This window comes from Martes martes, assembly GCF_963455335.1.
Source record: "Martes martes genome assembly, chromosome: 6".
Taxonomy (NCBI): domain Eukaryota; kingdom Metazoa; phylum Chordata; class Mammalia; order Carnivora; family Mustelidae; genus Martes; species Martes martes.
Window position 1 is genome coordinate 117,114,250 of NC_137893.1, and position 25,607 is coordinate 117,139,856.

The 25,607-nt window shown below is 58.0% G+C and overlaps 1 protein-coding gene across 4 annotated transcripts in view; it reads left to right on the forward strand.

Moving 5' to 3' along the window:
• Window positions 1–25,607, forward strand: part of GRM4 (glutamate metabotropic receptor 4) — a gene marked incomplete at its 5' end in the record, with an annotated part of 125,829 nt that overhangs the window by 97,928 nt on the left and 2,294 nt on the right. For 3 of the 4 annotated variants that reach the window (XM_080806235.1, XM_080806232.1, XM_080806234.1), the window contains 4 exons: window positions 10,065–10,265; window positions 10,474–10,610; window positions 13,668–14,603; window positions 20,839–21,085. In XM_080806235.1, coding sequence (XP_080662361.1) covers window positions 10,065–10,265; window positions 10,474–10,610; window positions 13,668–14,603; window positions 20,839–21,085 — 1,521 coding nt within the window. Of the gene's footprint in view, window positions 1–10,064; window positions 10,268–10,457; window positions 10,611–13,667; window positions 14,604–20,838; window positions 21,086–25,607 lie in introns of all 4 variants that reach the window. The other variant, XM_080806233.1, reaches the window with a different exon arrangement.

The window sequence follows — 25,607 nt, forward strand, 5'->3', positions numbered from 1 at the left end:
GGTGTCTTGGGTTGGAAATGAGAAAGTATGAAGGCACTTTGTAAACTGCAAAATGGTGGCTCTCAGGCCTGGCCATGCATTAGAATCACCTGGAATCTTTGAAAATATAGCAGCCCTCTACCTCCAGATCCATTCAGTCAGAACCTCAGGAGCGGGGTCTGGGCTGTGGGTTTCATGAAAGCTCCCTAGGTGATTTAGGGCTGGGAAGTCCTCAAGCCTAGTTCACAGTGAATCTCCCAGGGAGTTTTTTTAGAGCTACTGATGCCTGACCCCAGACATCCTCAGTGAGTGGGTCCTGGGTGCAAGCTGGGCATTGGAATTTTTTTCTGAAGTGCCCCAGGCCATTCTCCTGTGCAACACAGTGTGGGAGTCCCTGGGTCGAAGGGAGAGGCAGTGATGGGAGGGGAGACGGCATGCACCCCAGGCAGGGAGGAAGGCATGAGCAAAGCAGCAGAAACTGGAATGAGGAGGGGGTATGCATCACATGGAGGGGTGGAAGGACAGCGCCTTACACCTGACCTTGATACTTCTTCGTGCATCTGAAGCCCCAGCCGAGGCTGGTTAGAGTCCTGGAGTGGCCCCCAAGTCAGGAGCGGCGAGCCCGTCCGTCTCAGGGTAACTGGAAACTGGGACCTGGGAACCACCCTAGGTGAGGGCGAGGCAGCTCTGGCTTCCCATGGCCCTGCCTGGGTTTGAGCCGAGCTGCTCCCTTGGGAGAATGTCTTAGGCCGGGAGGGCTGGGGTGACCCCCATGGAGGGCTGGCTCTGCACTGGGTGCCTGGTGGGCGGCAGAGGAAGGACTCGCCCCCAGATCTGGATCCGACTCTATCCTCCCTGCTGTGTGACCTTGGCTGAGTCATTTAACCTCTCTCTGAGTCTCTGAGAAGACAGGGAGGTCGCTGTCCATCTCAGTGGGTTGCCGTGAGGATTGGAGACGAAGCGAGGGCATGAAGAGGCTGGCTAAAAGACCACATGCACGATCAGTGCCGGTAAAACTGTGGTTGATACGGAGAGGGAGTGGGAGCAATGGCATTCCCAGGTCTGTTGGTACCAGGGCCCTCTGTCAGTTGTAGGATCCCCTGTGAGGGAGGGCTGCTCGTATAGCTTGTCACAGGGACAGCACCCAGTCTATGGAAGAGGCTCCTGAGGCCGTTCGAGAACATCACAGCCCTAAAGGATTGGCAGAACTGGCTTTATATCCCGGCAGCCTTGCCCTACTGCCAGTACCTTGCCCAGTCTCCCCCGTTTCCTGCCCTCTGCCTCCTCCAGGCCCCCTCGCTCTTGCCCCCAGCCAGCCCAGGCACGCTCTGTGGTCTCCTCCTATCCCTACTCTGTCTCCAGAGGCTGCCTCCCCATTCACTTCTTCCCGGATGCCTGCCTGTTGACCCTGGTGGCCTTACCTTGGCCCCCTCTGGTCCCCTTGATGCCAGCGGATGCCGTGGTTGGCCTCTGCCTGTTTCCATCCCTCAGGCTGCTCCTGGAGGGCGCTTGGCTGGGCAGAGAGCTGCCGTGACTGCAGAGAGTCCCAGAAGAGCGGCAGAGGCTGGCGGTTGGAGATGGGGCTGTTGTGTCCCAAAGTGGTAAGAGGGAGAAGGTATCACACGTTCTTTCTCGAACGTACAGCTAGGAGGGTCCTGCAGACCTGTGTGACCTCAGCGGGTCATGTTACCTCTCCAGGCCTCAGTTTTCTCATCTGTGAAATGGGAGTCCTGTTACCCACACCCATCCTCCCAGAGCCCCATCCCCAGCAGGGCTGCCATGCTCGCCTTTTCCCAAAGAAGGAATCAGACATGATCTGCGGGAAGCACCTGCAGATTGCCCTGGGACTGCCCCACACCTGAGTCAGGGAGGGTCCACTGAGTTGGGAGGGATGGGTATTTGCAGCCGTCAAGCCCAGGGGAGGGCTGCGCCTGCCTTCCTCTCAGTCCCCCGGGTCCCCCCCCCCCCGCCCCGGGAACACGCAGAGAGGATCTGCAAATGAAAGCTATAAACAAGGCAGGTGCGGCATCCATCTTTTTGACAACCAGGTGATGGCTGAGTGGAGGAAGGCCCAGTTTATGAGGAAACAGGAGAAATTTACTGTCTGCTGTTCCCAGGGGCTGGGAGCTCCGGCAGGGAGGGTGGCTGCATGGCAGCTGGGGACGTGTGGGGAGACTCCTGTCTCCCGGCCTGCTCCAGCAGCGACAACACCACAACCAGAAATGATCATAGCTAATAGTTATACTGCATTTATTGCTTGTCAAGCCCTGTTCTAGTGCTTGGCATTTTACACAGCACAGAGCAACCTATTTTGCAGATGGGGAAATTGAGGTCCAGAGGGGCTAAAGGCTTGCCCAAGGTCACAAGATCATAAGTAACAGAGCTGGGATTTGAACCTGGGCTGTCTAGCTCCAGAAATGTCCTGCCTCAGAGCAGCTGATGTCCTAGCCCCGGGGCCCTCCTGGCTATTCCCGCCTGACTTTGAAGGTTCTGCAGATCTACACATTCCCAAAGGGACCCGAGAAAGTGTCCTTCCCCGGGGAAAGGCATTTGGAACTGCCCGTTATCTCCGGTGGGTGCCACCCATTAGAGGAACTCACCTTTATTCAGACCATGAGCCACAGGGTGGCTGGAGGGATCCGGGTCCGCCATCTCCGTGCTGCTTCTCCCTTGTTGTAGCAGCTTTCACCAAGAGGCTGATTACGTGCCCAGCTCTGTGCTGGGCTCTGTAAGGGGGACCGACCTGCCCGAGCAGCTCCTGCTGCCGCTGGGAGACAATTCATCTCTCTAGACAAGGAGGTGGGTGGTGGGCTAGCTCTGGCAGTCAGTGCCTTGGATCTCCAGGGAGGGCCCAACCATGAAACCAGAGAGAGAGTAGGAGCCCCTTGGAAAGAAATGGAGAGTTCTGGGAGATTAGGGAAGTTGCACTTTTAAATCGGGAGGTCAGAAGTTCTCACCAAGAAGGTGATGCTGGAGCAAAGACCCGAAGCTAGTAAGACAGGCAGGCATGTGGAGGCCTGGGAACAAGCATGCCAGGCAGAGGGCTCGGCCTATGCAAAGGTCTGGAGGCAGGCTCATACCTGGCGGGTCGGGGGAGCAGTGAGGAGGCCCGTGTGGTTGAAGCAGAGTGGGTAACAGGAAGGAGATGAGGTCAGAGAGGCAGGGCAGGCCAGCCAATGCTGGGGAGCCCTTGTAGGCAATTTGTAGGGATTTAGTCTTTTTTCGACAAATGAGACAGAGCCATTGCAGGGTTTGAAAGGATTGATGTGATCCGATTTATGTTCTAAGAGGCTCACTCTGTCCGCTGCCTGGAGAGGAGGTAGGGTTGAGGGCAGAATGGGAGACCGGGTTCAGAGGCCGGTGCTCTGGTCCGGGCGGGAGGTGACGGGGTCTGGAGCAGGTGGTGGCCTTGGAGGTCAGAAGGGGTCAGATTCTTTGCCAGTTTTGCCGAGTGGCCATGGAGTTGGCCGAAGGATCTGAGTTGAGAGAAAGGGGACGATAAGTCAAGGATGGCCACATGGTTCTTGACTATGCATGAGATGGGTGGAAGAAAGCTGGGCCGGGGAGGAGAGTCAGGAGCTCGGTTCAGGCATGAGATGCCTTTCTGGTATGGGAGGGGGAGCTGGTGTTAGCTGGGAGACCTGGCTGGCTTTGGGATTTGGGGAGTTGCCAGCATATGGGTGGGGCTGGTTGGGAACCCCAAGGGAGGGAATACGATTTGGAGTCTCAGGACTGAGTCCTGGACACTGGGAGGTCACAGAGTTTGGGGAGAGGAGCCAGTAGGGAGGCAGGAGGGAAACCAGTGCTCATGTCCATCACCTGCTGTCAGGCTGGGGGGTAGGGGCAGGGGGAGCAAGTGAGATGGAAGAAAGAATCGGTGAGGGGATTTGGCAGTCTGGAGACTCCTTGGAGAGGTGGGCGCAAAACTCTGATTGGAGTTGTTCAGGAAAACAAGGGAGAAATTGATGATGGATGAGTAGGGACAGTGATTTCGAGAAGTTCCATTGTACACAGAGAAAGAAAAAGCGGGATGCTAGTTGGGGGCAGAGGGCGTCAAGAGAGGGTTTTTGTTTGTTTAAATGGGGGAAATGAAGACATATTTCCATGTTGAGGGAAAAGATGCTGAAAGGGGAAGGAGCATGGCTGGGTGACTGGCAGGGCTGGTCAGTGGCCATCCAGAAGTGATCTCTGCTAATTTCAGAGACACAAACTTCTCTGCTGCTATAAGCATTTGCAATCAGAATTCACAGTCATAGAGGGACTTCAACTTCCCATGTCTGTATTTTCACCCTGGGGTCATGTTCTTGAGGGTCTGTAGGGGCCTGCAGGTGGTTCAATGTTGAGTGGAGGGCTGTGCTACCACAGAGCCAGAGGGAATCCCTGAGAGTCAGGAGCCCCTCCCCCTGCTGGGCCAGTCACCTCCCCTCCTCCCAGCTCAGGCGGTGGTCCCCTGGTGGGTCCCCCTCCCCGCCCCCTTCCCCTCTGACCCATCCAGTCATCCCTGGAGACACCTGAGCTGGCTCCGAGTTCCCTGGGACACGAGTGGGTGGAGAGCTGAGGCTGGGTTTGGGGGCTTGGAAGTTTGGGGAAACAGAGAGGAGGCCAGGCCAAGTTAGAACTGCCTCAGACTGGAAAGCAGGTGTCTTGATGGTGGGGAGGGCCCCGCAGAAACCATGAAAGAATGTGAACCTAGGAAAGGGAGAGCCAACCGTGTGATTTGGGGACATGATCGGCAGAACAGGGGAGTGTAGAGACTAACCCCAGGAGCAGAACTCCCAGGACCCTCAGAAAAACCTCTGGGTTTCAGGGAGGTGACAGTGAGAATGGCTCAACCATGGGTGAATTAGGAAAGAGGGAGAAGGGCCTGGAAGCACAGTGTGGCAGCTTTGTCCCCCCCATCTGTATATCGGCGGGCAGGCTGACCTGGGCCCCTGTCTGAGTGGGGTGGGTACCCTGTGCTCATCTCATCTTGAAGTGGGGAGAACTCGCATGAACCAGGCTGTATGCAGGTTGGAGGGGGAGGCCTGGGATGGAGGATCTTTCCCAGTGGAGGGGTACCTGCGAGGAGAGGAAACGGATTAACGTACATAAGGTATGATGTTATATGTGTTCTGCATCTTCCTCCTTAATCCTCCCAGAGGCCCTGCAAGGTCAGTATCATTACCCTGAATTTACATCAGAGGAACCAACATTGTATTTGACCTGGGTCATCTAGCCAGTCCACGGCGGAGCCGGGAGCCAGGGCCAGCTGTGTTGGCTAGACTTCAGCTCCTGTAGGGGGAGGGGGGGATCTCTTATCCTACTCCCTGGAAGTTCGCCCGAGGGCTGAAAACTGATGTGTACGTTTGCATATTTGTACATGAATGCAGGCTTCTGCGTGCAGCTGTGTGTGGTGTGTTTGTGCACCTGGGCTGGATTGCACCTGTGGGCCTCTACCTGTGAACAGAGACCGCCGGTGCCCCCGGTACCCTCAGTGCTCACCAGCCCCATCTTTGTTAATGGAGTCAGTGCCCCCAGGAGCAGAACTTGGCTTAACATTGAGGGGGGGCCCGAGTGTTTGTCCCCTCTGATGGGCAACCACGAGGCATCCTCCATATCGTCTCCTGGAGGGCTCCAGTGGGATCGAGCCCCACTGATGCATCCATTATCATCTCCCAGAGGAAACACCCGTGGGCCTCTCAGCCCGACCATGGGTGAATCTGGAGGACAGGATGCTTGGATGCATGCCGAACTGGGCGAGCAGCCGTGTCTGTGTTACTTGTGTTTATATGCGTTTAGACATGAGTGTGAGTATGGCCGTGTGTCTCAGTGCCTGGAGGGTTGTGGGTAGCCACCTTGGACGTGTAGCTGTGGAAATACGTGCATGTGTGCGTAATTGATTTTGTCTTCTTTTGTGCGAGGAAGCCTCTTCAAGAACCTTGCGTGCCTGCGCTCATGCGTGCGTGTGACCACAACGGCTCAGGAGGGTTGCGGTTGGGCGGGGTGAGTTGTGGCGAGGTGATGGGGGAGACAAGAGGAACTCTGATTATTTCAACCTTGAAAACTCATTTCAATTACAATTTACAACCTGCAGACAAAGGCTGCAGTCACCGTAGTAACCGTAGCTGCGGGGTTTGGACGGAGAAAATCCTCTCCCGAAGGTTTCTCTGGCTGGCTGTCACCCGTGGCAGAGCCAAACACATCTCCGGCTCACGGTACCCCGGGACACAATTAGGACATCTTCAAACTGTTGCTGCTGTCATTGCCACCACGTGTCTGGGATTTATCTCCTCCAGTAGCGCTCAGAAATGTGCGTCCTGCTTCCTCCCAGAACTGCTTGGGCCTGGAGCTCCTGCCCACCCAGGAGGGGATTTTCTGACCCCCCACCCCTTTCTCTCCACGGCCACCGCCTGCTCTGGCCCTGCAGACAGGGATCCTGAACTCCTGATTAGGCCTGGGCCCCAGAGAAGGGGGAGGAGGCAGACCAGGGGCTGGATGGAGGAAGAAGAAGGGGAGGGACCACCCGGGGTGGGATGGTGTGGGGTGGTAGAAATGGTTAAGGAGACAGAGAGATCCAGGTTCAAATCCCAGCTCTGCCACTTCTCAGGCCCATCCCTGGTATGCACGAGCACATGCTGGGTGACAGGGTTCCTGTGGGATTCTGGGTACATCACTTGACCACTCGCAAACCTCCTCTGTGAGGGGGCCAGTTCAGTTGACCTCCCCGAGCTCCGGGGAAGAGAAATTCCAGGCACGTGAAGGTTCTCGGTGTGGAGTCATTTGCTGAGGAGTCCAGAGTGTGCGGAGAGAGCCGTGTGGGTTATGGGCACAGCTTCGAACATTCGGGATGGAGCATCTCGTCTTTGTTTAACTTGTATTTATGATTCCTGCTCTCCAAAGGGAAGGGCCCTTGGGGGTTGAGGGGTGTCTGTAGAGGGCATGCTCGAGGCCTGGTGTCCCCTTGTTAAATAAAGGTGCTTTGCAGCTCACCTCACGGTGCATTTTCTCATCCATAATTGGGGCTGGACTCAAGACAAAAGTCAAGGATGTGAAAGTGTGTCGAGAAGTCTCTAGAAGTCCATGGCTGGCACTGTGACAGCTCTGGGGTAGGGATTCTGGAGGGGCAGCCCTGATGGGATGGGACCCCAGAGCCCCTCTCGTGGGAGCATCCCCCTGCAGAGGTGGATTCTCCTGGGTGAGGCTCATCCTCACTCTGGCCTCGGGGAACACGGCTTGTGAACCCCTCCCTTGGTCCTGGACCAGAGTGGCCCAGAATGGCTACTTCAGTGGGACCCACTGAGGGAGGAGGACCCCTGAAGGAGGAGAGAGGAGAGGCTGAGGGCAGCTCAGGTGGGGAGGTGTAATCAGATCCCATCAGCCCTGGCTGTCCTTGGCTTTGGGAGGGAGCTGTCTGCTTTTTGCAGTGGCCATAGCCTCCCCTCCGTCTTGGTTAATAATTCAGTCTCTGACCCATAGGAAATGAGGATGTGATGGGAGTGCTGGGTTGTTGAGTAGCGTTTTATGTTTTTCATTCTTCAGGCTGAGGGGACCAGGACGGCTGGGTGCGGTTCAGGGGTGGGGCTACAGCCTTCAACCTGTCCCAGCCCCCTCTGTTCCCCTCCCTCTGGGGACAGGGTTGTCCCTGGGCTTCTCTCCTCCTTCTCAGAACCTTGTCATCAGGAGCTCAGACAAGAGGGCGGGCTAGTTAAGCTGGAGGATTTGCTTTTCATGTTTATTTCCGTCTGCGCCTTGTCCTAGAAATTGTGTTGCCTGATTAGCCAGGCTCTGCTGGCCCAGGAGCTCTGAGGCAGGGCCGGACTTACACCCGTCTGTGCTGGCAGGTGTCTGGCCAACCTCTGTAGCACTTGGCAAGCTCCATGCCTCTCTTTGGGTCTTATGAATATTAACCCACTAATCCTCCTTAGGGACCCTATCCCAACTCTGTGAGGCAAGTACCATCATCATTCTCATTTTGTAGTGGAGGGAGCTGGAGTCCAAGAGAGGAAGTGACAGGTCCAAGGTCACACAGCCAGAGTGGTTGGTGGAGCTGGGGTTCCACCAGGTTTGAGTCCAGGCTCCCAGGTTCGAGTCCAGGCCCCCGCAAATGTAGGGCAGGGACGATGGGTAGTGAGGGCCTTTGGTGACCAGGAGAGAGCCAGGGAGATGGCTCCCAAGCCCGCCCGGCCTCCAGCCCTGAGGCCACGCTGTAGGAGCTGTGGGTCATCTTGACTGAATGGTACCACCAGGACCAACAGGGTGTGTGTCCCTAGCTGTCCCATCTGAGTGCTGGTGAGTCTTGATCTCTGACCCCAAGGTTGGGGTAACTGGGGTCAGGTTCTGCCCTCGGTCCCAGGGGCTTGGTGGCTGAGGCAGGCAGGCATATGAAATGTGCTCCCGGCTCTGTGGGAGCCCCGGGCAGGTGTCTGCCTCTGAGGTATCCAAGAGCAGAGATGGACGTAGTGACCTCTGGAGTTCCCAGGGCCTGGCGCTTGCCCAGCCCAGCCCCCACACAGTAGACATGGGAGGCTCTGGCTGTGGGCCAGGGGGCTAGGCTGGGGTGCAGCCCCTCATCCTGCAGCCCGCTGGGGAATCACCTTTGCAAGGTGTGGCACTGGCCCCCTAGCAGGGAGGCAGTGGGTGTACATGGCAGGGTGGGTGGTGGGGTGGGTGGTGGGGTTAATGTCTTTGTCCTGGTCTCCAGGGAGTTACAGACTGTGATGGGGGAATGGCCTGCAGCTTCAGAAGGGGAAGCCCGGCTTACCTAGCATTCTTCCCATCCTCTCCCTGCCTCCACTTTGCATCCTCCTGTCCCCTCCTCCTCTCCCCTCCCTGTATTCCTGTCCCCACCCCCTACCCCCCTCATAGAATCCTTTAGGTGTAGAGTGGCACATAGGCTGGGAGCCGGAGTACTGGGATTCAGGCTCAGCACTTCGTGGTCCTGGGACATCACTGGGCTTTTTTGTGCCTCAGTTTCATCTCTGATGCGTGGATAATTACTCACCTCATGACACCCTGGTGAGAATTCAATGGGTTTATATGCATAAAGGGCTTAGAAAGATGCCTAGTGCGGAGCAGGTGCTCACTAGACATTAGCAGCCCTTATTCTTCATTATGATTGTTGCCCTGGGTCCAGGCTCGGGTAGTGCCTCCTCCTCCAGAAAGCCTTCCTGGCCTGCTCTGGCCCAGGGACATCTGTTGGCTGCCTCAGAAATCCCCCATTCTGACCACTTAGCACAATAATAATGTGGATCGGTCACCTACTCAGTGCCAAGTGTTCTCAGTTAAACTTCTGGGGGCAGGATTATGATCCCTTTCTATTGAGGGGACACTGAAGCTGTAGGCAGCTGTGAAGCTTGGGCCCAGGGCCTAGGGGGTGAGGATGGGAAGCCAGAGCCCCAAGACCATGGTGCCCTGGGGAGCCACTGCTGTTTGCAGTGAGGTGAGGGAGGGGGGTTCCCCACTTGGCAGAACTCACTCACCCTGGCTAGTGGGGAAGGAGTGGGTGGGAATGATGGTAACTTCTGGTGTTTGGGGCGATTGGAAGCCATCGAGGGCACCCGGTGGCTTGGGTCCTAAACTCTGAGGGATCTGCAGCCAGGCTCTCTCCCTCCCGGGGCCTCAGTTTCCCCTTCCATACCCTGTGGCGGGGGCAGTGTGCCCTGGCTGGCATGGCTGCCCATCTGTGGGCTGCCAGAGTGTACCGCTGAGCCACAGAGCTCTTGTCCTGGCGATTTCCCAGTGGCTCCCGCGATCGGTCTAGGTCAGACAGGGGGAAGGTGGGGAGGGTCCACAGCCGTAGGGAGACCTCCTGACCCGTTGCCTTCTGAGGGTGATTGTGACATGGGGGCCTGCCCTGGCTGTTCTGGGGCCTCAGGGCACAGAGATGGCTGCACAGTGGTGAGGGCAGTGGACCCTCCCTGTCCCCTTGTGGGATCATCCCCTGTAAGACCATCCCCTGGGAGATAGAGCTGGCACTGGGCCAGGAGCCAGAAGGCCTAGGTGTGCAGGGGTGGGCCATGTCACCTCTCTTGGCTCTGGCACCCAGCACGTGGTCGGTGAGGACAGTGGGCCTCACGTATGCCCCCACTCTGGGCATTTCATTGCAGACCGAGAACGCATTGGGCAGGACTCGGCGTATGAGCAGGAGGGGAAGGTACAGTTTGTGATTGATGCCGTGTACGCCATGGGCCACGCACTGCACGCCATGCACCGCGACCTGTGTCCCGGCCGTGTGGGGCTCTGCCCGCGCATGGACCCTGTGGATGGCACCCAGCTCCTCAAGTACATCCGCAACGTCAACTTCTCAGGTGTCTGTCCTGGGCTGTGCACCAGAAGGGGTCCCGGGGTGCCGTTGGGAGAGAGGCTGGGGGCCTCTGGAGGGCGGGGGAACCTCCTAAAATGTTCCACACAGGGGCCTCCCCAGAGGTGTCTCTGCTCTGGGCTCCTGATCCTCCCTGCTTCTTGGTGAGAGCTCAGCAAAGATACGGAGTGTGTAACAGTCACCGGCCCCTACAGGCATTGCGGGGAACCCCGTGACCTTCAATGAGAACGGAGATGCCCCTGGCCGCTATGATATCTACCAGTACCAGCTGCGCAATGGCTCAGCTGAGTACAAGGTCATCGGCTCCTGGACGGACCACCTACACCTCAGAGTAAGTACGTGGTGGGAGGGCAGAGAGGGACCCCAGGAGGGATGGACAGAGTCATGTGTGCCACCCAACCCCTGGGAGGTAAGACCAAGGGGAGGTGGCCGCTGATAGCACGGACCAGCCCTGACTCCCAGTTTGCTGTTACCAAGCCCAGGCTTCCTTCCAGGCCCCAGTCCAGGCCTCCAAGGGCCTGGAGTGCCACCCCTGCCAGAAATGGAGGGATGGGGCTGTAGGTTTTCTGCTGTATGCCCTTTTCCTTGGCCTGGGGCCTTCCTGCCTACTGTCTGCTGGCGGAGGAAAACGCTGGATAATCTGGACAATTTACCGTGGACTGAAGGGCTCAGCAGGTGCAGGGAACAGGGGAGGGATGGGAATTTGGGGGTGGCGGAGGGACGGCTGCATTGGGACAAAGGAAGACAATGTCTTAAGGCAAAGGGCACCGTCAGGTGGGGTTTCTGGTTGGAGGTAGAGGGCTGTTTGAGAGCATTTCCTAAAGCTGTCAAACTGCATCTAGAAGGTCATCATTTTTCTGGGTATTATGGGCAGTTGGAGGGGGGTGTCTTCTCCTGAATCCTCCTAGCTGCATTTTCCCAGCCCCTGATTATCCCCAGGACATTGTAGCTCTCCCTCTCTGACCTCAGCATACCTAGCTGTGACTAGAGCATGTGTTTGGAGAGAAAGGGCCTGTGGTTCATTCCCTTAGGAAATGCCAGTGCACTTGGCCCTGACCTTGCAAGGTGAAGGGGTGAGCCGTGCTTGGGTCAGGCACAATGTGACAGCCGGATGGATGGACCAGAGAGGCCAGAAGGCCCAGGCCCGTATCTGGCCTCAGACTCCCTATTGCCGATCCTGGGAGAGTTGCCTCATGTCCCTGCTGTCTCCTCTTATAGGAATCTCTTCCAGCAACGAGCCCTTCGAGCTCCTTGAAACACTTTCTGCCCGTGATCCCATTTGGCTCTGACAATCTTCTGAGTTAGAGGCAGTATTTCTGTGGGCCCAGCCTGAGGGATGTTCCAAAGGCCACACGGCAGGGCGGGAGTAGAGCCCATTCCCACGGTGATGTTCCTTGGGTTGCTGAAGAGAGATAGACAGACAGACAAAACAGGGCCGGTGGGAGCACTTGGCCAAGGGGACGATATCCCAAGTGGAGGCGTGTCTCTTTGGGGCACAGCGAGGGGAGCAGTGGGGGCCTGTGATTTAGTTCACCAGCAACATCGGCAGCTCAGCCTTACTGAGTGTCTGCTGTATACAGCAACTGTGGTAAGTGTGGGACCTTACTATGTGGACAGCAGCCCCGTGAGGCAGGCACTGTTCTTATCCCATTCTACAGCTGTGGTAAGTGAAGGCAGGGCCTTGGTGTGGGGAGGGCAGTGGACACCTCCCCGATGATACAAGGCCCCTTAGCCAGTGTGGAGTCGGGGCAGGGGGAAGGTCAGGGGGATGGGGACTTCAACTGTCACATCCTCCCCATTTTCTCCTGAGGGCTCAGTTTGGGCTGTGCTGTGGGGGTCACAGAGCAGGCCGGGCTGGGGTGGGGGCCTGAGGAAGAGACTTCACCCTGCCTGCCCCGTCTTCCTCCGGGTCTGAAACTGAGATGGCCTCTCACGGCTGGTGCCTGGGCCTCACTTCTTCTGTCATAGATTCCACAGAGAGTCCCGGGGTCCCCGGCATGCCAGCCCTGTGCTGGGGGCTAGACACAAGGCAGGGAACAGGCACAGAGCCCTGCACCTTGTGGGGCTGAGCTTCTGGGGAAATAGAATTTCTGTGATGACTTCCAAACAGAAGCCACAATAAGTAGCAAAGGGCAGAGTGGCCTCTTTCTGGTGTCCTTGGATCAGGTGGGGAAACAAAGGCTCAGAGAGGTTGAGGTGTTTGCTGAAGGGCTCACAGCCAGCTGGCAACACACCTGTAATCCCAGGATGTACCTGCATTCATGGCTCTTTCTATGGGAGCCACAGTTTTCTAGAACAGCCACAGTTGCCATTTGTTTTCCTAGTCTCATAGCTCCAATGGCCAGGGTTGTCCTGCCTCATCGTTCCTTTAGGGATCGTGGTCCAGGTTGTTCCTGTGCTCTTTGGCTCTAGGGGACCACATGGCCCTGTCATGCCCAGAGCCACAGGACAAGCTGCTTCCCTGAGCTTTTCCTCCCCCCTCCCGGGAGCCCATCTTTGGCTGCCCCTCCCCTTTTCCTCAGCTCTGAAACCATCCCCTTGCCTAAGCAGCTGCTTATTCCTTCTCTGGGAGCAAGGACCCAGCACAGAGGAGCACCTGTCTGGCCAGGCCCCCTTCTCGCCAAGTGTGAACTCCTAGCAGCCACTCTATTTGGAACAGATGCTTTGAACACGGCTCCCAAGTGTAGTCCAGCTCCCTTTGCTCAGGGCCTGGAGCTCTTCTGTGCCTCTCGCTGACTTTCCAGACTTTTTTGTAACACTGAATTTGGTAGGGGTGCCAACACACCCCGTGGCTCCTTTGCTCGTAACAACTGTGTCTTCGGAGACATATAATGGTGACTAGCACTGATTTAGAGCAAGATGTAAAGAAATTCTAACCCCCGGGCACAGATTCTGTGTCCTCTGAGCAAATCTCTGTCATTGCTCTCTGCTGAGCACAGCTTCCTGTCCCACCCAGAGGAGACACTGTGGGCTGAGCCACGGTGACGGCACATCTCCCAGCAAGCACACAAGTCACCTGCAGGGTCTGGTTAAGACTCAGATCTTGACACAGTAGGTTTGGGGCAGGCCCAAAGGTGGCACTTCCAGCAAGCTCCTGGGTGATGCTGGGGTGGGTCTGGAATCAGGGCTCCCGAGTTCCCTCTCCTCCCCCGTGGGACTCCTGGTTCTCCCGGCCACTCTCTGGGCTCAGTGTCTCTGTACAGTCCTGGAGGGTTTGGGATTTGCTCAGGATGTCTCCTAGGTCAGCCAGGCCTGCATCACGCAGGTAGGCTTATTTAATTCCAGATGCTGGGTCCAGCGGGTCGTGGCCGGGATGCCAGCTGGTGGGGTGGCCCCGGGCAGCGGGTGGCATAGCCTGAGGCTGGCTCCCCTGCGATGTCGTTGTCAGATAGAGCGGATGCACTGGCCGGGGAGCGGGCCACAGCCGCCCCGCTCCATCTGCAGCCTGCCGTGCCAGCCGGGTGAGCGGAAGAAGACCGTGAAGGGGATGCCGTGCTGTTGGCACTGTGAGCCGTGCACGGGGTACCAGTACCAGGTGGATCGCTATACCTGTAAGACCTGCCCATACGACATGCGGCCCACCGAGAACCGCACAGGCTGCCGGCCCATCCCCATCATCAAGCTGGAGTGGGACTCGCCCTGGGCCGTGCTGCCCCTCTTCCTGGCCGTGGTGGGCATCGCTGCCACGCTCTTCGTAGTGGTCACCTTTGTGCGCTACAACGACACGCCCATCGTCAAGGCCTCGGGCCGCGAGCTGAGCTACGTGCTGCTGGCCGGCATCTTCCTGTGCTACGCCACCACCTTCCTCATGATCGCTGAGCCCGACCTGGGGACCTGCTCTCTGCGCCGTATCTTCCTGGGGCTGGGCATGAGCATCAGCTACGCGGCCCTGCTCACCAAGACCAACCGCATCTACCGCATCTTCGAGCAGGGCAAGCGGTCAGTGAGCGCGCCGCGCTTCATCAGCCCGGCCTCGCAGCTGGCCATCACCTTCAGCCTCATCTCCCTGCAGCTCCTCGGCATCTGCGTGTGGTTTGTGGTGGACCCGTCCCACTCGGTGGTGGACTTCCAGGACCAGCGGACGCTCGACCCCCGCTTTGCCAGGGGCGTGCTCAAGTGCGACATCTCGGACCTGTCGCTCATCTGCCTGCTGGGGTACAGCATGCTGCTCATGGTCACGTGCACCGTGTACGCCATCAAGACACGCGGTGTGCCCGAGACCTTCAACGAGGCCAAGCCCATCGGTTTCACCATGTATACCACCTGTATCGTCTGGCTCGCTTTCATCCCCATCTTCTTTGGCACCTCGCAGTCGGCAGACAAGGTGAGTGGTGGGGCTGGGGGTGAGGGCCCTGAGTGAGGGCCCCGAGCTGCGGGCAGCCTTGGGGGCTCACTGGCCTTTCCTTCCACTCTGGAGAGGACTTCTTCCCATGCCTCACTGCTTCCTCTGCCTCCAGTCTGTTCTCTGGCTTCTGGGTTGTCCCTCTTCTCTCCCACCCTTTCTCTTTTCTGGCTTCCCCTTTCCACCCGTCTCAACTCTCTGCTTCTTCTTCCCTTCCCTCCCTGCCTCTACCTCCTGTTGCCTCCCTCTCTCCTCTCCGTCAACCTTCAATCTCTTCTAGACTCTTTCCCACCTCTCGCCCTGCTCAGCCCCATCTTCCCTGCATCCACTCATCTCTTCCTTGTCCTCTGCCTGCCCCTCTTTCTGCCCTTGCAGGATCCCCCTGGGTCCCTGGGTGGGGGATGGATCAGCACTCACTCCTCCTCTCCTGGTCACCAAGCCTCCAAAGCCTGGGAGCCTGGGGTGTCAGCTGAGGGTCCTTCCAGAGCTGTAGACGGGGTGCCTCCTGCTGGCTCTGTCAGGCCATCCTGTGGGCCTGGACAGACCCCAGGGCCCCATGCACTCTGACCACATCCCAGCCCCTGCGCTGCCTGGCTCCTGCAGGGTTTAATCTTGAAGGACTGAGGGTCACTGAAGCCAGAGGTTGGAGATGGGCCAGGGGTTATTGGGACTAAGGACCCCAGCTCCTGGTCTGAGCTCTATGTTTGGGATCTTGGGCATGGCAGCTGGCTTCTCCGCCTCAGTTTCTCCATCAGTATGCTGGGGTCATGATCCTTTTCTTGCAGTCATTAAGGTGTTGTCACAATCACATGGCATGATGGGTTTGAAAGCCATTTACCCCTCTGTGGTGGGCCGGGACCTGGATGGCCAATGCGGAGGTGACTGTAGCGAGCCCAGCAGGGGGCTGCTGGGGCCAGGCGTGATGGGAAGCGGGGGTTCTTGGATGTGTCTGCAGGTGAGGCTGGCTGGATTTGGGACGGATTGCATGTGGGGCAAGAAGTGCAGAGGAGAGTCAAGGATGACTCTGGGTTTTGTCGTGAGGATCGGGAGGAAGGAACATCTGCACCCTCAGGCAGGGAAGAGCACAGAGGAGCCTGTTTGGGGGCCGAGATCTGGCAGTCCTCTGGATGTGCTAAGTTTGGGGTGCCTGTTAAGAGGTCCACATACTGTTGCTGAATATACAGGGCCGGGGTTCAGGGCTGAGGGCCGGGCTGGAGCTGGGGTTGTCACCAGCCCATGGCTGGCATTTGAAGCTAGAGCTTGCCCAGGTGTGAGCTATTCAGGATCCTTGGCTTTGAGTGATGCTATGCCAAGGCCATGGTGGATGGGGTGCTTTTCATGGGCCTGACACTTTACCTGATGGCCCCCATCCACAGCAGCAGGGTAAAGTGGATAGCACTATCCCTGTCTATAGACGAGACACAGAGGCACAGAGAGGCCAAGTGACTCATTTGAGTCACACAGCCCATAGGTGGCATGGTTGAACTTGACCCTGCTGTGCCTAACTCAGGAACCCCCCTCCCCAAACCCAGTCCACACTGCCCCCCTGCAGCCCTGGGACACCTCCCTGCCCTGCAGCCTCCTTAGTAAGGGCCACCTCTGCTCCAAGAGTTCCTCGAGGGCAGGACCTCTGCCCTCCATGCTGAAACCCTTGGCCTGGCCCGGAGAGACCTGTAGCCTGCCTTCTAAAGGTGGCCAGTGGGCTGAGGGGCTCTGAGAAGCAGACATTGGGGTTGGCAGTGAGGGCCCAGAGATCAGGGACCAGGTTTGGCTCCAGGTCACCCCACAAACCTGAGCCAAAGCAACCACTAGGCCTAGCTTGCCCTGTGAGCCAGGTCTCCTGGCCCCACAGGCCTTCGGGAAGCCCTCCCTGCTGAGGACAGGTGCAGGCGGAGCCCCGTGGCCCGCAGTGCCCAGGGGGCCTGCAGTGCCCAGGGGGCCCACAGAGCCAGCAGGGGAAGCCACCCCACACTGTAGGAAGCTGACAGCTTGAGAAATTTTGGCAACACCAGGAGTCTCCTATCCCCTGCCTCCTCAGGGAGTAAAGGTGAACGGCTGGAAGGCAGACAACATGCTGGCTGAGCCCCTGATTCTGCCTTCCTATAGTTTCCTCGGTGGGGGTCCTGCCCTCCCAGGGGGCCGTCAGACCCTCCCTCCTCCGGCTGCTGTGGCCCCGCCTCCTGCTCAGCCCCCACATCTCTCCAGGCTACCCGGACTGCCTCTGATTTCTTCCTTTTTAGGAGGCTCCCCTGAGTATGGATGTTGAAAAGGAGCCTCTGAAATGATCTCTCCTGAGGCCCAGAGAGGCGCAGAGGCCCTTACTTGCCTGGGGTCACACAGCAGGCTAGCCTCTCAGCCACAGGTGACCCTGCTCTGGTCCTGATGGTGGGGGACATGGAACATGACCTTCCCCTCTGGGCTTCTGCACAAGGAAGGGGCCGGGAGATGAGCTCTTTTCCCACCCCATGCTGGGACCCAACTTCCTAGAGGCACAGGCCACCAGGAGCTGAATCTCCGAATCTCCACTGGGCTCTGCTAGCCCTGCAAACAGGTACAGAGAGAGAGGGGTGGGGTCGTGGCAGGGAGTTGTGTGGTTACAGAGGTGTGTGTGCCTTCTTGTGCATGGTTGGTGGTGGCTGGGTGGTGTGTATCTGTGTGCAGGTGGCTGTGTTTGTGCACACTGGGTGGGAACAGGCAGGTGTGTACATTGAGAGCTTCCCGGCTGGGATGCATGTGGTTGTGCAGACGAGTTGTATGTGCCTGGCCATGTATGTGCAGATGTGTGTGTGTGCACTTGTAGGTGTGTATTCAGGTATGTGTGCAGATATGGGTGAATGCATCTGGGTGCGTGCATGCGAGTGTACCTAGGTGCATGAAGGAAGTGCGTGTGTGTGTGTGCATGTGCCCCCCGGCGTGAGTCTGAGTCACGTGTGAGCACACAGCTGTGAGTTCAGGGGTGTGTGTGTGTGACTGCAGAGATGCATGTGTCTATGGGCGTGCGTGTCTGTGGGCATGTGGGCATGCCCAGGCTTGTGTGCACACGTGTGTGCAGGGGCTTGGTGGTGCCCATTTCCCCAGCGTGCAGGTGGTGGTGCGGAGCGAAGCAGTCTGTGCTGCTGGGCTGAGCAGGTGGATGGCTTTCCCCGTGCTAGCCCCAGTTGCCAGGGGCTATTGTGGCCGCCGTGCAGCACTACCCAGAGCCATGCACAGCATGCTTTCTCCACCGCGTGGGGTTCCCTCTTAACTTCCCTTGGGTGGGACCTAGCCACAGAGGCTGACCAGGTGGTGGGGAGGTTCATTTCTCTGGTTTGTACAGATTCCGAGGATCTCCGTGGCCACTAGGATCAGCCTGGGCCAAATCGAGGAGCAGGTAGATCTCCTCGGCACCCCCAGTGGGGGCCCTTGGACCCTCTGCCCAGCAGGCCTCACAGGGAAACGGGAGACTCCTCATCTCCCTTCACAGCAGCTCCTTTCTGTGCCCTTTGCCCCACCCGAGGTGACCTCTGTCCACGCCCATCAGAGCTAGCTCTGACAACCTCTTCGCTCTGGGGAGCAGCCACTTGTGAGGCAAAGGCAGGATTTCTTGCAGATGACAGAGTGTAGCCAGGGCCTGACCAGAAAGGGGAGCAGGAATCCAGGCACCTCGGTCTGGAAGACAGGTTGGCTGGGAAACAAGACGAAATCAGATCCTGGAGGTCACCTCTCAGTGCTGCTGAGGGCTGCACCAGCCTTGGAGGGCTACATCTTACCTGGGCTTCATCCCTGGGGGGTGGGGGTGTCTGCTGGGTTCTAGAGGTTTTAGAGGGCCGCTCCTTCTTTGATAGAATCAGCATGCTACCACCTCTTGGTGACAACGTGCACCTTCACATAGGGGGCTCTGGGACAATGTGTGAGCTGGTGGGAGGGTGGGAATTCCAGACCCCAGAGCATGGAGAGGGACTGGGGTGTGCAGCCTTACTTGTGCTTGCACGGGGCTGGCCGCCCCTCAGCCTGGGATGGCTAGACGAGCCCCCAAGGCCCTTGCTGGAAGGGCAGGGCCCCAGCAGGTGGGGGCATCTCGCTTAGGTTGGGTTAGTTTTTGCCTCATCTTGTATCTTTGCAAAAAGGCTCCTAGGCTGAAAAGCAAAAGAGAACACCAAGGATTGTACTGTTTTCCGTGTTCAGGGCTGGCTCTCTGGTTTTCAGGGCCTTATGCAGAAAGCAAGTGAAAGTCCCTTCCTTTGTTCAAAAATGATTCAGGATTTAAGATGGTGACAGCAGGGCATGGAACCACATGTGTGTCCCCTGGGCTCTTCTTCTGCCTGTGTTAGTGGAGGGGTCTAGCATCCCACAGTGGCTCAGGGCAGAGTGGAATCTCGCCCCCAACACAGGGCTCACTCTGTCCAGAGAGGAGGCCTCTATCCCTGGTTCCACCAACTCTGTATGGGCCCGAATGCACGCCCCACCCCCCAATCAACAAGGTGTGGGCAGAGGGCCCAAGATGGATATCTGACTTAGAAACACGACCCCGACAACCAAGAACCCCCAGTGTGAGAGGGGAGACTGCCCTCAGGGAGACCCCAGTCTAATGAGGGAGACGTACCTTCACCCAGGGAGCTCCCAGTCCAATGGTGAAGATCCAGAAAACAAGCGTCATCTTGATTAGTCCAGACCTTCATCATTTTCCCCAGTGGTGTGGAGACTGTCCGTCCCCCCAACCCCTGTCATCAGCCCCATCTCAGGGGGCAGGAGAGGTAGCCAATACCCTCCTACTGGCCAGTCATGCTGGGAGGGAGCACTGTTGCACAAGAGTGAGAATAAGGCTTGCATGGGAGGACAGGAGATGACTGTGTCCAGAGGGGTGTGTGCTGCCTGGGGACCAGGCTCTCATTTCCCTGGACTTGTGACAGTTTCTGAACAGTGACAAATAAAACCACTTCTCCACACTCCCAGCCTTCTTCCCCACAGTGCTGTGCAAGTTCACAGAGCTTCACAGTCTGGCTTTGGCGAGGTAGCAGCTCTCATCCCATTGCACTGATGAGTAAACTGAGGGCTTGAGACTCAGGGTCACATCCCTCTTTCCTTTCAGACCCCAGGGCTTCTCCAGCCTCTCTCTCAAAGGATAGCTGGAAAGACAGCCTTCAGATCCAGGTCATGAAGCATTTCTAGAGAAGGGCAGATGGGGAAGAGTATGAGAATGGGTGTCGTAGGGGGTCAGATAGAGCTGGGGGTCAGGGAAAGCTTCCTAGAGGAGATGGCACATCAGCCAGGCCCCAAGGGAGGGGGCCCAGATCTAGAAATGGCAGATTTAGGGGGTAGAGCATTTCCTGCCTTCCCCATGCCCAGACCTGGGGGCTACAGCCTGGGTCTCCTCTGGCCCCACAGAGGTTGAGGGGGGCTGGCAGGACAGCAGAGGCCTGGAGGACTGGGAAGGATGATGGAGGAGGCAGGGAGGGGACCCCAGGGGGCAGTGGGAATTGTCAGGCCCTGCCTGGAAGGCCCCGCTATTGAAGAATGGATTATCCGACACCCAGATTAATGGACTTTCATTTTGCTAAACATCTGTCACCGTTAGTGCTGGCGAGCAAGCGTGAAATGGGCTCTGACTGTGCCGCCATCGCCATATCTCACTGGGCGCGGTGGCTCCCGCGTCAGTGGCCTGCTCTGCACAGGGCAGCAGTGCAGGTTGCAGTCACTGAATGGGGACCTGGTCGAGGGCTGTGGCATGGCCCCTGGGAGTTACCCCAAGGCACCGACAGATGTTCATCTCACTCCCAGCCCTGTGTAGCAGGATGCTGCTGGGAGGGTCAGCTGTGGCTCCCTGAGGGCCCTTCTTTAGTGGTGCTACCCCACATGGCATGAAGCAGTGGGAAACACTTCCATGTACGTACATACCATGGGCTGGGTGTTGTTGAATATACGATCACCATTTACCAAGGCATTTCATGCTCATGGCAGCCCTATGAGGTGAGTACTATAGCAGCATGCCCACATGGGGAAACTGAGGCACAGGGTGGGACTTGTCCAAGGTCACAGAGCTGGAAATGGTGGAGCCACGATTTGAATCCAGAGAGTCTGATCTAAAGTCCCAGCTCAACACCGCAACTCCCTTCTGCCTGAAGTTAGTGGGACATGGGGCGGGGCTCCCAGGGTCTGTCCCCCTTGTGTCTGTTCCTGGGGTCGGGACCCTGAGGCCGGGGCAGAGCTCTTTCTGACGCTGCCCCTGGCCCATCTCCAGCTGTACATCCAGACAACAACGCTGACGGTCTCGGTGAGTCTGAGCGCCTCGGTGTCCCTGGGGATGCTCTACATGCCCAAGGTCTACATCATCCTCTTCCACCCGGAGCAGAATGTGCCCAAGCGCAAGCGCAGCCTCAAAGCCGTCGTCACCGCCGCCACCATGTCCAACAAGTTCACGCAGAAGGGCAGCTTCCGGCCCAATGGTGAGGCCAAGTCTGAGCTCTGCGAGAACCTCGAGACCCCTGGTGAGTGTCCGGGTCCTCCCCTCTCCCTCGGGGCCCTACCCAGCCTCGCCTCCTTCCCAGAGAAGGCCAGCCCCCATACCCAGGACCCTGGCCACGTCCCTCCCTAAGCCCATCCTCTGGGGTTCCTGGGAGAGCCCTGAGGCCACAGGTGAGTGGGGATTCTGGGAGAACCTATAGGAGCCAGGTTAGTGCCCCTCTGCCCCACCCCATCTTGGTAACCGGGAGAGAACCTCAAGGTCCTGCACCACCTAGCCTTAGCTGCACGCTTCCAGGGATCTGACTGCCAAGGGTGAGGCTGTGGGGGAACCTGGTTCATGCAGGGTGATGGGGGCTCTGGGATTTCTCGGCCCTGGGGCCAAGATCTGGGCCTGTGCCCTCTCAGTCCCTCTGGGAGAATGGGTTGTCTGGAGGGCCTCTGCTTTCTGGCCCTTTAGTGACCTGGGCACAGAGGCTCTGGTGCCAGCCTGGCCACGCCCTAACAGGGCCCTGAGAGATGGGGACCCAGGAGGTGGGTCCCCAGGATGTGTAAGGGAAGAAGTGGGTCGGACGGAGGGCATCCAGAGGCCTCAGTTCCCAGGTAGCTGGGTGTTCCCAAGGGAGGGTCCAAGGAAACCTCTGCAGTAGAGGGTCATGCTTTGAGGGGGACCTCGGCATCTGAGGGGCAGCCCAAGGTCTGGGCCTGGGCAGGAATGTGCATGAGGGAGTGAGGCTGCCATCTTTGTCAGCTTCTCTGGTCCCCCTCGCAGCCAGCCCTCTGTGAGAAGAGATGGAGGGGCGATAGGGGCAGGGCATGCGAGGGATGGGGGTGCCTCGGGGGCACCAGTGGTGGTGGCAACCATTCCTTGAACCCTGATTGTGTGACACACAGCCTTGCGACCTTAAAAGGCAAGTTATTTATCATCTGTGTACAGATGAGTATCTGTGTACAGATACAGATGAGGAAAGGGAGGCTCAGCAAGGTTAGGGATTCATGTGGGTCACATAGTCACCAGGTAGCTGGACTGGACTTGACCTTCACGGTGATGTCTCTACGGCTTCCTTGGAGACGGAGGCCTCTGCCCTGGAGAGAGCCATGGGGTGTCCCACCTGTGGGGTGGGCCTCCAGGGGCCTCCCTTCTAGCTGCTCCAGTGGTTGGCGGGGGTGAGATGAAGGGGTGGCCGTGGTCACCCCCGCTCACTGAGACCTTGGCTTCCTCCCTGGATATCACGCAAGTGTCCAAATAGTTTAAGTGGCAGCTTCTGCCTCCCCTGCTATCTGAAAGTCCTGCGGGGACTCCCACTGGTGGGGAAGGAGAAGAAGAGCCCCTCCCTCTGGGGAGACTCTCAGTCCTGGTGGGACCTGGGAGTTAGTAGTTAGTCAGCTGCTTCCCTCTCGTCCTGGGGGAAAGGCCAGAAATGGACATTGCTGATGGCAGCAGGAGGATTATGGGCTAGACTACAGGAGTGTCTGGAGTGTAGGCTCTAAGAGGAGGCCCTGTGTCACTGACAAGCAGGTCAGGAGACCAGGACACCTAGCCTCCTTGGTGTGTTTTGGCTAGGGCAGCACCTCTCACAGGCTCCCCCACCTCGTGGCCCTGGGGAAGCATCTTCCCTCCCTTTCTCAGCACAGCTCCCACGTGTTGAGAGACTGCCATCTGTGGAAAGAAGGGAAGTCTCTTCCTACATCCAGACAGGATTTTTCACTCCCAAAGCCCTCTCCCCTGTTGAGTGATCTTCACAACAGTCCTGTGAGGCTGGGGTGGGGCTAGAGGTTTGATCCCCAGCTGAGGCCCAGAGTGGGTGAGTGACTCTCCTGAGGTCACACAGCAAGTCAGTGGCTGGCCGGTCCCAGTGTCTTTCCCTTGACCCCGACTTCACATGGTCTTCCTATCTCTGGGGCCCAGTTCTCTGTGCGGAACAGTATAGGTGTCTTTTGACATGTCCCCTTCTTTGACATGCTGAAGACCATGTGTTGCCCCCCTACCCCCATCTTCTGCCAGATGACCTCTGGTTCCAATCCTCCCAGAGCTCCCCTGGGACCTACAGCCCTAGGACTCCCTTCAGGGGCCCCCTGGGGCCTCCATTCTGAGATGGGAAGGGGACTTGTCCTCCCAAGATGCCTCACCTCTGGACTTTTGTGTCTAGATTTGCAGAAACCCCAAATGCAGCCCCTCACCAGACCCTTCTGTCCTGAGCAGGGGCCCCTCCTTGCTCCCCACCCCACACTCCTGCCTTCGGTTTTCCTCCTTCCCACGGAGACTTACCTGTCCCAGGTTCCACTCTCCAGGCCCTACTACCCTGGTGCAGGCAGGTGTGTCAAATGAGCTCTGTTCCAGGGCTCGTCTGAATGGGGCATGAGCCCTCCAGGGACCATGGGTGTCTAACTGGAGATAACAACCTAACCCCAAAGGGTGACCCTCATGGTGCTGTCACTGGCCAGAGGGAACCAGAGGGCAGGGCCTTTCCAGACAGCTCTGATGGCTCCTCACTGACATGGCTTCTTCTGTCTCTGTTGAGGTTGGTCCCATGGGGACAGGGTAGAATTCCCACCCCTTCCCACCCCACCCCCCACCAGACAAGGAGGGGAATGGAGGCCCAAGGAAGGGAAACGCAGGGTTCCCAGCCCTGCTTCCTGCAAGGGAAGGACGAGAGCTGTTTGCTCCCTCCGCCCAGCTGTGGGAACCAGAGGCCAGGACCCTTTGCCACCACTGTCCCTTAGCTTGGCGATAGCAGGAGTTATGGGGTGCTGGGTGGGAGCCCGGTGATTAATTCTGGGGATGCCAGAGTGAGCGGGTGTGAGCAGGGAGAGTGGGGAGATGTCACTCCTGTGGAGCAGGGCCATTTTTCACTCTGTCACTGGGAGGCCACGTATCTTTACACAAACAACAGAATAAATAATTCAGGGGCCTGATTGTTGGTAGATTGGGCACAGAGACACAGGGCGACAAATGGGGGCTGTCAGCTCTTGCTTGCCACCGCCCAGCTAATTGTTATCTGAGGTGGCAGGGACTGAAAAGCAGCAAGGGTCTGTCATGGGCAAGGCATGGGTTTGGGGCCCTTGGCTCCTGCCCTGTGTCCCTCCCTTTGGGTTGAGGATGCCTCTGGAGCATCACTGTCCTCACCCTGTCCTCATTGCTCTAGTCATTTCAGCCCTGCCCCTTTGTCCACCACTTTGCAGGGTTCCCTCCACCTTGCAGCTGAGAGCCACCCATTGTACAGATGAGAAAATCGAGGTGCTGAGAGGTTTAATTTGTCAGAAGGGCTCCTTGGCAGGTGCTGCGATCCCCTGTACTGGGGAGGGCAGGACCGCACCCAAAGCCTCCTGATCCCAGCCACAGTGGGAGAGTCTCACAGTTAGCTCCCGGGGGTGGGGGGGCCCGGGCAGACTCACTGCTCCCATTTTCCAGATGGTGAGACCGAAGCTGCGCTGAAGGACTCTGGGGCCCCTGGCTTGTAGCTGAGGGCTGAATGCACTTCCAGGTTCTGGAACCCAAGGACTGGATTTTCTATTGGAGACAGCTTGTTCTTAGAGGGACGGCAGGGCCCAACTGTCCCTCACCTCCCTGCCACTTTCCTCCTCCTGCCCGCGTGGGTGCCCCTGGCCCCAGGTGCCTGTTTCCCTACAGCTGGTGGAGGTTTGGCTGCTCCTGCTGCTGTTTTCCTTCACCTCTGAGCCACGGCTGCTGGCGGGTTCGAAGGTTTGGAGACTCAATTTTATCAGTTCACCCAGGAGGTGATGGAGCCCCGGGGAACTGATTCAGCAGCTGCCTCTTTTTCTGACTGTGCTGGAGAGAGTGGGGTGGAGATGTGGGGCTTGGGGAGGCCCGCAGGGAAAGAAGTCTGGGCCAAAGGGCCACTGAGTTCTTTTGTGTTACAGGTGGGGAAACGGAGGCCTAGGAGGGCGGGGGAGGAGCTGCCGGAGGTCACAGAGGGAGGGAGTCAGAGACTCCTGTCCCCAGAGTGCTGATCTGCACAGCTCCCCGCCCCCCCTTCAGCACCTCTGCCTTTGTGGCCGGGCTCCTTTGTCCAAGTCTGTCCAGCCCAGGACCCTCCTGGATGCTGTTCCCTCAAAACTGCCCTGTCCATGGTCCTTCCCTCGTGGTGAGCCAGCACCCTGGAGGCACACGGGTCATTTTAGAAATGAAGGTGGCAAGTCTTGGCAGGCTTTGTAAGCCTCCTTCTGAAGTCATGGGCCCTGTTTCCTTCCTGCCACCTGTCCAGGGGGAACCTGAGACTTGCAGCTTCCTGGCTGCGGCCCAGCCAAGTGATTGTCCATGTTCTGTTTGCGTATTTCAGCTGACAGGCCGCTGAACTACTGTATAAGGCCACTCTCTCCACTCAGGAGAAAGTTCTTCCTTTAGCTCCCCTGTGTTCCACCCCTCATGTTGCCCCGCTGGTCCTACGAGGTACCCCTCTGCTTGCCCCACCCCCCACAGGTTCGCTTCTGGTCACATTTGATAGACCCTCTGGGAGTGGGACCCAGAAATCCTGCCTATGTTGGTGGGCTTCTGGCTATGCTGGTGTAGTGGGTGGGCAGGCCTGG